The sequence below is a fragment of the Pholcus phalangioides genome, unplaced genomic scaffold (assembly GCF_987345545.1).
Source record: "Pholcus phalangioides strain wild (caught in Gottingen) unplaced genomic scaffold, Ppha-v1.0 ptg000001l_1, whole genome shotgun sequence".
Taxonomy (NCBI): Eukaryota; Metazoa; Arthropoda; class Arachnida; order Araneae; family Pholcidae; genus Pholcus; species Pholcus phalangioides.
In genome coordinates this window covers 5,919,751-5,935,870 of record NW_028301594.1, presented here as the reverse complement: position 1 = coordinate 5,935,870, position 16,120 = coordinate 5,919,751, and the positions used below count along the sequence as shown (strand labels likewise).

At 35.0% G+C, this 16,120-nt stretch overlaps 1 protein-coding gene across 1 annotated transcript in view; it reads left to right on the top strand.

The window, feature by feature from the left end:
• Cngl (Cyclic nucleotide-gated ion channel-like) overlaps positions 1-16,120 on the top strand; it is a 149,206-nt gene that overhangs the window by 125,460 nt on the left and 7,626 nt on the right. The window contains exons 20-21 of the mRNA XM_089244422.1: positions 3,810-4,070; positions 13,543-13,647. Coding sequence (XP_089100548.1) covers positions 3,810-4,070; positions 13,543-13,647 — 366 coding nt within the window. The remainder of the gene's footprint in view (positions 1-3,809; positions 4,071-13,542; positions 13,648-16,120) is intronic.

Genomic DNA, 16,120 nt, shown 5'->3' with positions numbered 1-16,120 from the left:
TTATTAGCGTTTTCGACTAATACTAATTATTGTCCATGAGTAGTTGTTATTCGAACGCCCTAGGATCATCAAATATACAGCGATGTATCATTGTCTTCCATAAATAAACGACGATACTCGCGTCCCTGTAAAACCTTAGATAGTGATTTCACTGCAATATATTTCATATTGCTAAGAAGCTCATTATCAGGGGGGGCAGATCCACCAGTGTCGCAGCGTGAAAACTGGCAAGATTTTTGCTAGTAAATTCAAAAACATTCAATCAAAAATGATTCAACGAACCCTTTAATTCGTTCTTATAACTTTTTTTAACTTCTCGGCACCAAATATCTACGATGCTTCAACTTATTTTCTTTCAGTGTTCAGTATTTTTTTTTGGCTTCAGAATGTAAGGGACCATAGCTTCAGGATAACGACTATAATCAATCCGGGGAAATCTAATTACATATTCACTGCAGTATTAGTTATGTTGCTAAGAAGATAACTATACAAAGGTTTTTAACTGCTGGCTGATGCGAAGATATATTTAGGAAAGAGAAAAAATTCAACTGCCTTTGCGGCGAATCGAACTGTCGTCCTTTCACTTTCCGGGTGAACGCCCTAGACTACAGAGGAAACGAACATCTCAATCTTTCTTTAGAGCTCGTGTGCACTGAACGTTACCGTACATGGACGGTCGGACCTAACTCGGGCCAAAGCTAACAAGATAAGTGCAGGCCAAAGCTCAAAGTCGAAGAAGATAACTATCAGAGGTGGATTCATGAGTGTCGCAACATGAAAACGGGCAAGGGTTTTGCCAGTAAATTTTGAAATAATGAATCGATATGATTTAACAAACCTTGTATTTTGCTTTCTAGATGGAGTTTGAAGAAAATTTCTGGATGTAATTTAAAAAAATCCAATTATTTTTAATTTTGTGTGTATATAACAGAAATGTAGAGTGCATTTGGATGTAATATGGAATACCACTTTTATTTTTTTCAACTATTCCAATTTGAAACATGGTAGAAACCTGAAACCTGTATTTCTATAAAAAAAAATTTGTTTCTTGTCTTTGCAATGACAAGTGTATTGTATTTAAAAATAAATTATTATGACTAAGAAAAAAAGGCATTTAAAAAAATATTTTCGTTGGGTAATATGGGATAGGGAAGAAAATCAATCAAAATGAAGAAAATCAATTCGAATTGATAAAGAAACAATATTTATAATATAATGAGTCTATGACAGTTTCATCGTTTGTTTCTTGTAGTTGATGATGTGGTGGTGTCGTAGTCTGTTTACAAAAGTCACAAATGCAATGTTCCTATTCTGCCTCAAAAACAGTCATAGTGGATCCATTAGAGAACATGACACTCATTATTTCCAGATATTTCCTCTGCTATCTTACTAAACTTTCCATCTTGAAAAGAAATATTCTAGCCCAAGTCAAATAATATTTATGGTATTTCGTATTACCCGACACACCATTTGTGAAAAAAAAGCGTTCATCTAACCCATAGTTTCCCAAACTTTTCGTTCCATCTCCCCCTTTTTCAAAATGTTTTTCTTCTCATCACCCACAACTCAAGTCAACTCATAGGATGCTGTACTAGACCCTAAGCTTCTACCGCTTTCCCCCGGACCCTTCCATCGCCCCATTTGTAAAACACTGGTCTAACCGGAGAGAATCACTAGTTGAAATCGAGCACAGAACAGTAAAATATAGCATTCGTGATGTGCTTAGTTTCAAATTATTGGGCACATTTCCAATAATTGATAAACACTTTTGAACACTTGCCTAATTAAATTTCTGGAAGTGAAAAAATAAATGTTCTACAGAACACAGCTGTGGTGGTGATGACAACCGACGACACTGGCACTATAGCATCATGGAGTCATTTTGAATTTGTTTATCACTGTTGTATTTGGAGGCCATACCTAAAGGCCGAGAAAATCTGGCACTCCATTCTACCCAAATGTACCACTCATATAATATCTCTTAAATCACGTCAAGAACGTTTTCGTTTAAAAATTAATTAAAAAATTCCCGTAAAATCTCACCATCAGATTCAAACCGAGAATTATCTATACAAAATTTGTAGCAATGCAAAACGATTCTTGTTGCAACCATTGTTTGGCTATTATTTCGTTTTTTCGAAAATGCCCTTTTTCTTGAAGATGTATAGTAGTACACGATGGATAAAAAGGGGAAATGGCCACTTCCAATTAACAACATCAATTTATGGAAATTGGATCTTATTCTTAGAAGAAGGAGGAAAGTTTCCTCTCATCAAATAATTGTTAATGCTCAAGTGATTTGTTAGCAATCACTCAAGCATCCTTGGTTATTCGATTACCCTGTTCACGGCGGGGGCCACCAGTTTCTAATTGATCGATTCCGGCGAATTTCCTCTCTTCCTTTTAGTGCCGTCACACTCCATCTAACTCAGGGTCACTAGAGGGACATCACGTGATGATCCTCAAGAAAATTACAATGACTCAGCAAGCTGCCGTGTTTGCACACTCAACTTCCATGCGCTGTGCGTTTAGTTAAAGCAATGCCCATAAGAAAAAAAAATTAATTAATTATGATACCGAGTTAGTTCTTAATGGTCGGCGATCGATAAAAAATTGTGTTGGAAGACACCTCTCTAATAATTCAATTAGCCCCAATTTCTTGTTTGTTCTCTGATATTAGCATTAAATGTGGCCTTTTTTTTATTGGTGAAAGTGCTCTGATTATTTTTGTTTGTCAGATTGAAGCTGAAAGAAATTGACTAAATTTCTCATTACGCGGTATCTTGAGTAAAGCTAAGTTTCCCTGGGAGCAGGTTACTACAGCGCGTGGAAACGCTGATTAGTTAAAAACCTGAAATTCGGGTTTTTTTAACCAATCAGCGTTTTCACGCTGCACACGGCGCAAAAGTTCTACTCCTAGGAAAATCCGGCTTAAATATTTTTATAAGTTTTTTTTGTTTTATTTTGAAAATATATCTTAAGGGGGTTAATACACGTAAAAATTTTCCAAAAAACACATTTTCTCCAATTTTTAAACATTTAAATACTATGGAATTTTCTGCGTCTAATGTGTTCAAGTTTTTGTTTTACCTGTACTAAAAATATTTTTAATATAAACTGCTCGCACGCATTACACATGCAGATGTTTTTCACTAAAATGCGTTTTTTTTTAAATCAAGTTTTTTGTTAGATAAGGAACATTTTTTCAAACTACACTGATTCAAATGTCTTGAAACTTTGTGTATCTCAGCACTGTGGTATTACGTACTTTAACGCGAGAAGTTTTTATTAAAATTATTTTAAAAAATTTTTATCGCATAAAATATGGTTAAATTTTTGTAATTTTTGAAAAGTTCCATGTTGTTGGAGTTAAAATTCGAACAAAACAATGACCAACAATTAAAATTCTAAAAGCTCGTGTTAAAGTATGTAACACCATAGCCTTGAGAGCCACACAAAGTTTCACGACATTTGAATGAGCGTAGTTTGAAAAATATTCCTTATCTAACAAAAAACGTAATTTTGAAAAAAAAACGCACTTTAGTGAATAGCATTAGCATGTGTAATGCCTGCCAGCAGTTTATATTAAAATATTTTAAAAATGTTTTTAGTACAGGTAAAACAAAAACTTGAACATAGCTAGACGCAGAAAATTTCATAGTATTTAAATGCTGAAAAATTGGAAAATGTGTTTTTTGGAAAATTTACGTACACCAACCCCCTTTTAAACACGTAATATATCGTAATTTTTTTAGGAATTTAATTAATTAAATTTGTCCATTAATTAAATTTGCTTCAATTTGTATCAGGTGCACCATTCAACCTCAACCTCTTCTGACACATGGAGTCCCAGACAGTCCGGTAAAAGAAGATTCAACTTGGATAACCATCAAAGTTCAAGGTTTAACCGAAGGTCTTCGACGATCACCAAGAGTTCTTCCTCTGAGCAAATAAAGAGTAAAACTGATGGCGTGGAAGCCAATGAAGACTCAATATTCTCCGATGACGGCATCCAGGATTATCTGCTCAAGATCATGAAGAACGTCAAGCAGATACTCAAATCTTACGTGGTAAGTAAAGAAGCTTCGTTGGATCTAAATCCGGTCTAAAGGGTATTCTCGAATGTCATTTAGAATTGGGATGAGATCAATTTGCTATATCCGTAATCCTAGAAACGTTGTAGCCTTCGTATTAATCCATTTAAACATTTTTTTTTTATCTCCCCGTTTCTACGTAAAGTACAGGGTGGTATATTTGAAATTCCTTGATGGGTGAAAGTTCCTGGATGCATTTTAAAAAATTCATGAAAAAATCAACCAATTAACCACAAAAAAAAGTACGATTTGCACCAAAATTTTTAAAAAGGCTTCGAAAATTTTTTTATTAATGCAGTAGTAAAAGAAAGTTCAAAATTGAACTTAAATTGTACTCACAGAAGGGGTGAATCACAATAAACTCAATTTACACATAAAATGTGGCAAAAGCAGTGCATAATTAATGATTATGAAGATTACTTTTATTATGATTTATTTAACTTTTTATTTTACAAGCATTCAAATAGCCAGATGAAAAAAATTTTGATGGGTTTAGCAAATGTGTGTGCGTGAGGTACCTTGAATGTTATTACATGACAAAAAATATTTTTAGAAAATATGGGATGTACTCAAGGGAAACACTGTATTTATATGATTTACATTCATTTGAATAGTATAAAAATGTCATTTAGGGCTCATCCACATGTGTTATTTCCCTCCAAAATGCAAAGGTCAAAAAATTGTTCTCTCTTATCTTTCAAAAAATGAAAAACATGTGCACCTTCGAACCATTCTTCAGGTAATTATAGAAACTTCGTGAACAGCTCGCAAGTAAAAATCGAATGTTTAGGAGTTTCTTAGAAGCATCAATGCCGAAACGATCTCAAAATACATGGCTCTATTTGAAAATTATAGGAAACAGGTGTTGAGGAAACATATTTTCTGGATTTTATGTCGTAGCGAAATCAGAAAGAAAAGTCACCTGGTCTCCGCCGGGACTGGTGTTGCTTCATAGCAACAAGGACCAATAAAGGGTCAAATAAATATAATCATTCTTTTACCCATTTAGGTGTAGCTCGAGCCAGAAAAGTTGCTCATATTGAAATATGGTAGTTTTATATATCATAAATCGTAATTGACATTAATTATGCTCCGTTTGTATCGCATTATGTACATTTTATGTCGTCTTTCCCGATACAGCGTCATCTGTGAGTAAAGTTTTGAACTTTTCCATTGTTCATCAAAAAATAAAAAAACACTTCTAACGCACTGATGAATACAATATTTTGGTGCAAACCGAAAATTTTATGTGGATTCTTTTCTTAATTTTTGAAATTTGCTCAGGACTTTTTACCCAATCTGTATATCATTTTAAATGAAATTAGATTCAAGAAATTGAAATAAGCTACACTTTTTTTTTATCTTTCCATGATTGATTTACCAGTATAGTGATTATGGTTCGGATTTTAATGACAAAAATTTTAGAAGTTCTAAACACTTTATATTACTTGAAAAACATAGAAAATATGACTTCATAATATTCCTATCATATCCTCTCCTTATTTTTCAAGTATTGCTTTTTACCTTATTTAAAAAATTTCAAAAATAAACAAAAAATTCATCAGTTTGCTTTTTTTGATTAAAATTCTCTCCAAATTCCAATGAAAATCCCGCCTACATTAGGCACAATAACTGTTCTTTAAAACGTTCTAGAATCACGTTGAATTTTATGAGATGCCGTTTCAAAAAACTGTTATTGTTTAGTTTCCTCGAAAAAAAATTTGAAGAAACTATATACTTCGCCAAGATTTCATTAAAAATTCTTCAAAAACTACCAGATGAAGCAATATTTGAAGAAGGCTTATCGCGTAAAGCTTACTTTAGTTCATGATATTTAGTAGAATGGTGGATGAAAGTAATTTGCATAATTTATAAATTGGGTTAAAATGAATATGACGATAAATATAGTTATTTTAGTCTCACATATTAGCAACGCTCGATATTTTTTTATTTATTTTGCGAGAAATACATTTTAAATCATTACAGAAGTTCCTGTGGCATTGAATTTCTTACCAAGGGTTATGGCAATTTCACCCTCACAATTTTTGACAAATTTATTATGTATCACGTATTTTAATCGAAATTTCCCGTATTTTTCTCGATTAAATACGGTCAACCCTAATCCATAATGAAATAAAAACTTCATGCAAGGTATTTCATTACATTTGAATGAATTGTTGATCAGTCATATCAAAAATGTGTTGATTCTCCTTCTGGGCATCGTCAGGTTCTTCTTTCACCATGGCCCACACCCTTCGCGGGGGTACCTATCTTAAATCCCCTATGACAGAGGTCTTCAACCTTTTTCTAGTCGTGAGCACTCTGCCTGTACCTATGATCACAAGAAAAGCACCCTAACGATAAGTTTATCATTCCAATTGCATGAAATCAGGATGATTTCAATCCTTCAATGCAATTTGTACAAATCAAAATTTTACTTGGGACGGTGTTCAAGTACTCGTGAGCACGAAATCGGACACGAGCTTGGAGCACTCTGTATTTCAGGGAGCACCATAGTGCTCGCAAGCAACTGATTGAAGATGCCTGCCCTATGAGGACAGAGCAGGGGCTATGGTTAGTCTGGTGTGTTGATTCGCCTGCCAAAAGAAAAAAAAATGTTTCACTAGCGTCCTCTGCTGTCGACGTAGATCATTAATTTTTAAATCGATTATTTTATAGGAATATATTTATTTCTTCTTTGGGAGAAATTTACATTTTTATGTTGTTTTTTAAAAAGATTTATTGCTATATTAATTTTGGTCCTATTTTATCAGATTCTATTGTGTTTTTTTTTATCCGAGAGATCAATTTCTCGATAATTTCCGAAATAATTTATTATTTGGATAAGTTGCGCCTAATTATAAAATAAAAGGATACAGTGAAATATATATACAGGGTGCATAGCAAACATGGCATTTTACTGGCGAACTATTAATCCTAGAGGTATACTTCCAATTAGAAAAAGTTTTCAAATAACGTTTAGTACTCAGATATGTCATTCATGTTGCAAGGAGTTGTATAGTTATTTAAATAAAAAAACTAACTTTTTTACACAGTCCGTGCGTGTTCCAAAACCCAATTAGAAACCTATTGCCCTGTCTCTCCTGATGCCAACCAAAAAAAAATCTATGTTTCTGAGTGCAATATTTACTGAGATATTCGAATTCAAAAAACTGAAGAAATTTTTGGAAAAAAAAAAAGCTCTAAATACACACGGAAAAACCGTTTTAACCGCATTTAACGCCTTTCTTTCAAAAATTTCCCGTTTTTCGAATCAAATAACTCAGTGAATATTGCACTTAGAAACATGGAATTTTTTTGACATCGGGAGAGACAGGGAAACAACTTCCTAATGTTTCCTAATCAGGTTTTGGGGGTACACGGGGACAGTATAAAAAGGTGATTGTTTTCTATTTTAATAACTATACAGGCTCTTTCACCATGAATGACTAAACATTATTTGAAAACTTTTTCTAATTGGAAGTATGACTCTAGAATAAACGGTTCACCAGTAAAATGCTATACACTCTGTTTGCTATTCACCCTGCATATCGGTTAATATACAATATTTCTTCTGATTTCAAAAAATATCAAAGAAACATCAACCTGGATTGTAACGACACCTCATTAGAACGACAAAAAAAAATTGTGCCGTCTCGGATATGGTTATAACAATCTCGCTATATTTGATAGCTTTATGACGAAGCATATACATTCGTGCAGGTGTTAGTAAGTATAACACCCACATATATGAGACAGCTTCACTGAAAAAAAAAAGAAGAAATATCATCAGTTGGCATCGATCCCATATGTCTTATCCGAGTTTGTCGTCGATCAGAAGATGCAAATTTCCCGCTTTTAAAACACATTTTTGAACAAAAAAATACGAGAGGAAAAAAATTTTCGCGAACATAAAAAAAAAAAGTAGTTTCGTGAAACGATCGTCGAATCTGGAATAAGTATGAAAGAACATTTGATCCATGGATATGTATAAAAGTCTACACATTCCACGCGATCGATTATGCGGTGAATATCGCAATAGGATGTCGTGGCGGATTCGAATCCCAACTCTCTTTTATTTTTGATTTTTTCTTTCTTATATGTGTCTCTTTCTTTTGACTGATCACCCACGCGGGATTATATCCGTCCAATACTTTGACGGATCCCGTATTGAGGTCGAATCAATCCTACCTTATCACGAATACCACATGTTTGCCATTTTTTTTATCAAGAAACCCACGGTCAACCCATACCTTTCAACATGGTCAAAAAGCCTCAAAACTATTGCTCTGGTAAAAATATCATTTACTGTCTATGGTTCGTTCACCCCTCCCCCACGATGAAAACGTATTGAAATTAGATTTTCTTTTTTTACAAAAATGGATGTGAATTGATGCTGTTAGCCTATTTTTAATTGAAACAATGCATCAACATAGCAATTTAATTAATAGGGGTGGATTTTTAACAAGTTGAAATGGTTAATTGAGGATAAAATGTAGTTTGCGTTGATTATTATGTTGTATTCAACGTCGCTTATTATAATCATGGATAATGTTATCATTCGGTATTGTTATCACTTTTTCACATCCTTTTGAAAAAGTGATAACAATACCACTCCTTTGCAGTCTTTAGTAAATTCATTTGATGCATCTAAAGCATTTCAATTGATATTGATATTCAATTTCATAGTCATAGAAAAAGTTTAAGGTACTGATCGATTTCTGCTAGTTCAAAATGAAATCTCATTATTAATTATTAGGTCCCGGAAGAAATATCATTCTGGATTTTTAACTAGCCAAAATACCAAATTAAGGGTAAAATGCGTAGTTTGCGTTGATTTTTATGTTACAGTCAACGCGACACTTATTAAAACCACTGATAATGTTACCTTTCGGGTATTGTTATCACTTTTTCAAAGAACGTAACAAACCAATATCATAACATGGGGGGGGGGGATTCGTTTATAGTTATTGTGACTTCTGATAATGATATATTTTTTTTCTTCCGCCGAATTTTTGTTTTTTTTCATTCTGGAGCTAAGGTTTAACCAAACTGATTTTTCCCCCTGTAAGTTATCGTTATTAACCTATAAGACCATGTAGGGCAGTGGTTCTCAACCTTTGGAAGCCCGGTCAAACACATGATTAACGGAACATGGATGTGGGAAAAGAACTTCAGAAGAAAACTTTCTGAATCCATAGAACCTGGACAATCTTGACACTTGAGTTTCCTCTAGGCATGGCCCCGGGGTCTCATGTCTATAGGGAGCCTGAATTGTAAGTTCTGATACAATGATTTTTGAGGAATAAACGTGTAAGAACTTCCAGCTAATTACGGGGCCAAAGAACATCGCTTCGCAGCCAATGATGTTGCGACAGCCCTACATAATGCTTCCATAAGTGGGAAGTTTTCTGGATTCTAGCCCAGAGGTCCTGATGAGAGTATGGATTAGGTTGTCATTCGGTTGGAAAGCCCAGAGGTCGACTTTGTTTATAAAACTCTTGTTCATGATAAATTTACAGAAAAAAAAAACAATTTTTCAAGTACGAAGAGTTTTACTGCTGGATTTCGGTGGAAGGCTCTGGATGAGAAGTTGGGGGCACAAAAATAAAATGTATAAGTAGTTCAAAAAAGTCATAGCTGGGAAAAATCTGCTGCAGCTGCATGAATTCAAACAAATTAATGTTTCCTGTTCTCTCGTGCGATATCGAGAGATTTGATATCCTTACATCATCTTCGCCACCATCATCATCAGTTGACACCGAAACCGCATGGCGCGTAGATAACTTCGTTTCGCGTTAGCGCGATCCAATCACCGCGTGTTTTGAAATAATTAAACTTCACTTTACGGCAATTTTGATTAAATAAACCCTTCGTGCGTGTTGGACCCTCCATCTAACAGATTTGTTCAAGGGCCGCAATGTAACAGATGCATTTAATTAATTTGTGAAAGCTTGTGTTTGAAATGCGTGAAACTGATTTTCTCTCGCGTCGGCAGGGATTTGAAAATGTTCTCCTTCGACGACCGAAGTTCGAGCCGCCGCCCACCACGCACGCACGCAAATTCCTCGGCTTGTCCACCTTGTGCCTGTTAATGCCATTTCCCTCGATCACCCGATATTCCTCTAACGTCCTTGTAATAATGGCCGGCCGAAATTCCCCAATTACGGCCGGAATCAATTAATGCCGGTGGGAGAGCGTGCAACTAACTTCGATTCATTTTATTCTCGATAACTGGTGAAGGTACGGAGGGCGGGGCTGCTTAGGGGCGTGTTGAGAAGAACCATGTCTTAATGCGCTTTGAATCATTCGAAGTCATTAAATGCCTGATTTGTAAGGTTTTTCCAGCAGCTGAGCGGTCATCTCGGTATCTTGCTGGACTTTCATCTTAAGGTATCCGACTACCTTTCTTGTCACTTTTCTTTAAAATGGTTCTGGAGTGAACTTTAAATACATTTTTTGATGGAAAGTGTCTCGAAATGTTGAAAATAATGACGAATTTTGGTCTATCTATTATATTTTTTATGAAAAAGTCGTTTTTATGTCAAATTTTAGGCAAAATTCATATGATATTTGAAACACGATTGCAAAAACTTTTATCAATGAAATGCTTTGTAATTTTCACAGTGCATTTAGCTAGTAACGTTGCAGGTTATGAACCAAAATTTAAAGGATTGCATGATATGTTCATAAGTTACACCAAAATATGTTTAAGTACGTGTGAATTTTGTTTGAAATTTCATCCTACATTTTGTCTATAAAACACTGTAATTCAAAAAATATATTTGATAGACTTTAGATTTTGGTTCATAACCTCAACAATGTATAGCAAAATATCACATTAAAATTTCGTAATGATGCAATGAATAGATTTTTACAAATCATGTCACAAAGTCAAGTAAAATGTTAAAAATAGCATTCTTCGTAAAACACGTTTAAAGTCTTTATTCGCGTATTACTTGTATGTAAAAACGCAACACTAAACTGAACGTAACTTTGATTCTAAGCATCATATAAACAAAATAAGGCCCGTTTTGGAATCGCAACAAATAGGGCTTTTATAAAAAATAAAAAAATGAAAATCCATATTTTCTTCCAAAATGACGTTTTCAACGTAGTACCTTAAGCATCTAGGTTCGAACCCCGTTGGCGGCACAGTGTTGGTCGATCGAATTTGGTTTTCTGCGGGGTTTTTCATCTCAAGGACAGAATGCGAGCCGATTTCTCATTTGAAATAGTCCAAAAGACCCGGGAGACCTACAACATGATACTTGCATATTATGAAAATTCAAGCATTTACCACCTTCACGCGGACACAGATGGCAGCACGAGAAAGAACACGAAGCAAGTATAACTTTGATAACATGGTAGATCAGGGGTGGCCAACCAACAGCACGCGTGCCACGCCATGGTATCAGGAGTAGCACGCGAACGCTTTTCAAAAAGGAAAGAAATTCTATTCCATTTTTGCAAAAAATCAGAGAATTTCTCTCTAACTTTTATGCAATCCTTTTCTTATGAATGATTGTCTTGTAGGCTGCCAAACCTGCATTTAGTACGGTAGGCACTCTTAAAAAAAATAATTATGTGATGCCTTTTTATTCCATGCATTTCTATTCGGTTTTTCATGTTTGGATCATAGTTTCTGGATATCATATGGTTCAGGATAATCCCCATGGGGGGCATGCATTTTATAATACAATTACTGTACTTTGTATGCCCATGAACTGTCGGGGGTGGGGGCTAAGCCCTCAGTTTATCATCGGGGGAGAGGGCAAGCACCGTGAGGCTTTGGGTTCCGGTGACTATGCCCGATATGGTGTAGATAAGATGACCTTCTACCGATAAACGTACATACAGAATCTGCATTGCGACGTGTGGTCTGCGTGCAAAAATTTGTAGAGAGGTACGCGTATCGAAAATAATCTTGATTGCGCACGTCTTCGAAAACGGCTGACCAGTGGTCACTCCTGTGTTAGATGATAATGATAACATACATATGACTCATGGTAACATACGTTAGGCCCACACTTACACTCAGACAACTTGTTCCGGAATGTACCGATACGTTAGAAATTCCTCGGAGGAATGTATACGAGGTGCATGTGCGGTTACGTATTATTATTACTAGTAATAGGGTTTTCCTTCAGAAAATAAATTTTATTGATATATATATATTCGAACTCGGTTACAACGACCCGGTTTGTAACGCCAGTTTGGCTATAACGTCAATAATTGGTAGTCCCGGCTGATTCACATGGTTCTCAACCAGGAGTCGTTGGAGCTCATGAAGAATCTTGCTTATATCGTTGATAAAAACGCAATGAACTCGGATAAAACCTCAAATGTTTCGTTGCTTTTGCTTGGGTTTCTGTGGCATTTTCTCAAAAAATTCCCAGAATTATTACTGACCGCATTCAGGAATTGCTCACATCATTTAATGATGAAAAAAATTTTATTTACATTGATACAATCCTCAAAAAATGACGTAGCCTACATTTCCGTATTCTCCTATAATTTCACTCTTCCCTACGTTATTTTATATTAAAAAAATCTCCCGTTTGCTTCTGTTTCTACAAAGAAGATTATTTTAATTTATGATCTTCACTTTAATCCGGGATGAAGATTGGCATACCTTTGGCAACCCTAATAAGTGCGTCTCATGGATCCGAAGTTCTCAGAACCACCCTGGTTTCGTGAATACTATTTTAATACACTGCAGATTTGCTGTGTACCACTTTATTTCTTCACCAAGAGTAGTATATAAGTAATTGCTGGAAACTTCGCAGGCAATTGGTAAGGAATGGCGATGATGTTCCACGTTTATGTGTGTGATTTGTTGTGTTTCCCATATTTTTCTTGATCAACTAGTCACCCTAACCGTGCCTGTTTTTGCGAATTATGAGTGAAGAGTGCAATGATCGAATATTTGTAACGTTGTAGGCATGTTACTCTGTGTTGCAAGACTTTTTTTTCCCCCCCGCCCCGATGAAAAATCTTACCACAGAGAGGAACAGGCCAACAACGGTGCAAATATTCAATCATTTCACTTCACTCGTGGTTCTAAAAGTACATGGCAGCACTATAACATGTATTACACAGAAACAAACTCCGCGGTAGGTTCATAACACATACACATTCATTCCAAATTCCACTCATTCGTTAGAAATGTCATGGAGAAATATGAATGACGTGCATGTGTGGTGTAGTAGTGGCAGTAGTCACACTAATCATAAAGGAAATTTCATTTCATATGTTTTATTTTATTGAATTTTATTATATTTTTCATAATGACTGTCTTTAAACGTCAGCTTCGGTTATAGCAACAAAATTTCAAGGAACAACCGATCAAAGAAACATGCCATTATAAAATAGTATGCCCGTATAGTACGGCACATTTTTTATTGTAGTATTAAAGTTCCATATTTTCATTGTCAAAATTCTAAAGGTCGAGCAACAGCAAGAACTTCAAAACCGGGTGATAGCATTGGAGAAAGAAGTCAAAGAAAAAGACGCTATAATACGTCACCTCAAGACCAACATTTATGCACAGGTTGGTGATATTTTTTTCTATATTAGCTCTCTCAATATTATGTGTAAGTGGATATTTGTCACACCACCCTTGTACTCAAGAAAGAACATGTTCACTTTCGGGATGAATATTCAGCCCGACAACACAGTGTGCATCAGCCTCTTGCCGTACAAGAGCGAAATATCTCGTACGAGAATAGCTGTAAGAAATACTTTAGAGCGCTCCCTCTCTCTCTCTTCATCACAATTTTTTCGTTTTTAACTCTACACAGTGTTTCAGAAATTAATCACCGAAGTTTTAGAAGGTTTAAGGAAGGGTTCGTCAACCTTTCAGATATTGCGGCCCAAATTAAAAATTTTCGTGAAGCCCGTGGGCCACCAAGTCACACCGTGGTATTCCCGGTTATTACGCAGAGTTCCACAAATTATTGTACTCTTTTATATACTCTGAAATCATTTCTTTAATTTATATTTATTTTGAAATATCTTCTTTCCCAAAAATTCAGATTCTTCTCTATCGATTATTCTTTTATTAATTCTGAAATTGGTCCCCATAATTCGCACAAAAAAAAATAATCAGGATATTTAGGAATGTAGGGTCACAAATGTCGTCTTCAGGTGCTGGTTTACATAGAGGACGAAAAATGTGATAAGGACACAAAATAACGGCTTCTATTATCCGAAATGCATGAGGTTGCAAAAGATTCTATGAGACTTGTCCGTGAGCTGTACGTGAGCTGACACGTTTCACAGCGTCGGTGCATTGGATCAGATGCATTTTGAAGACTCTATAGCTTTACTTGTTCCCTTTCAGCAGCTACAGAGATGCTGCTCACTAGAAGTTTTCAACAATTTTAGTAGTTGCTGTTTTTTTTATACTATCCCTATGATGAAAAGAATTTCAGAATATAAGAATATAATATCAGAAGCACGATTAATGTGTGTGTAAAGGCGAATCTTGTCTTTCCGGGTTTCCTATTAGTCCTTGTACAGTCACACAACAGCTCTCCCGCTGCACCACATTAAAATTCCATATCAGCAGCCTTTCAGTCACTTCGCTATATTCCATAGGAAAATGTAGTACTAATAAAAAGATCTCGGAAGTGTTGAGGTAAAATGTCATAAATGCTTTTTTTCAAACTTTTTTTGTAAGAATGCGCTTTTTTTTGAATTTTTCCTGCCGTAAATTCCTATTTTACTGGTGTTATATGTTCGCGAATTTTAGAAGCCATATTTTGTAGAACTTCCGGGGTACCCCCATATGGCGAATCATATTCGCTGAGCCAGGAAGTTACTCATATTCTGTAGAACTTAGATGTTTTTAGCATTGAGAATTGCAAAAGTTTTTTTTTTTTAATTTTCAACCCAAAATATTAAGGGGCTCGGTAGACTTCCCTCTAGATGGAAGTGTTAACGTGTTCTCGAAACAAGTTGATTGCCGCCGCCCCCAGTCTGATTGCCTTCATTGTAGGTGATGGAATGGGGGGGGGGGGATGTTAAAACTTCTAAAACATGTTATCCAACAATCATCAATCATGTGTAAAAACCATGCGCAATTCGATAAAGAAACTGAAAGAGCTATCAAAAATGTGATTCACCTGTTATTTAAAAATTGCACGCAGTAGCGTCCTCTGATGTCGACATAGAACATTAATTTTTGAATCAATGAATGTTATAAAAATATGTTTAACTCTTTTATTGGAGAAATTTATGTTTTAAATTATTTTTTAGATAAAACTGATTACAGTTGATCTTAATTATAGAAAACTTTGATGTAATATAATTTTAATTTTTTATTCTGGTCAGTAGACAAATTTTGTTTCATTTGAAGTCAGTTCGAGTTTCGATTTTGGCGTGCCTGAATAATTTTTTTTTTTTTTTTTTTTTTTGGTTTTAGCGTCATCTATATTTAACTTTGAATATTACTTTCTCATTTTACACATAAATTTTAGCCTTTTTTTAAGTATCTACCAGGGTAATTGCTGCTAACGAGCTCCATCAAAACACTTCGTCCATCATTTCAAAACAAATCACCGAACACAGTCAATAATGTATATATACACTCATGATATTCATGATAATTTCAAACATCTCAAGAAATTCAACTATATCAAAAATTTATTTCTTTAATACCGAACTCTCTTATATCCACGCATACAAATTTTTATAGGTTAATACAAACCCACCATTGAAATTGAATTTCTCGTTGATTGTTGCCGGCGTTATATCCGCACAACCACCACCGTTAGGAATGAGGAAGTTACCGATCAAAGAATTTCCAGGTTTTTTATTTGTCTCGCGGCTGCACAACATTCCGAATATCCGATCTGAAATTTCATTAAACTTCAACGGCTTGAAATCAAAGTTTAAAATAAAAGTTGTTTCTATAAATTCGAAGTTTCTCTGAACAGCCATGAAATAACAGTTATCTTTTGAAGAAAACAACAAATGTTATTAGAGCTCTAGTTTTTCCTCTTTTTCCTGATCCAGTCAGC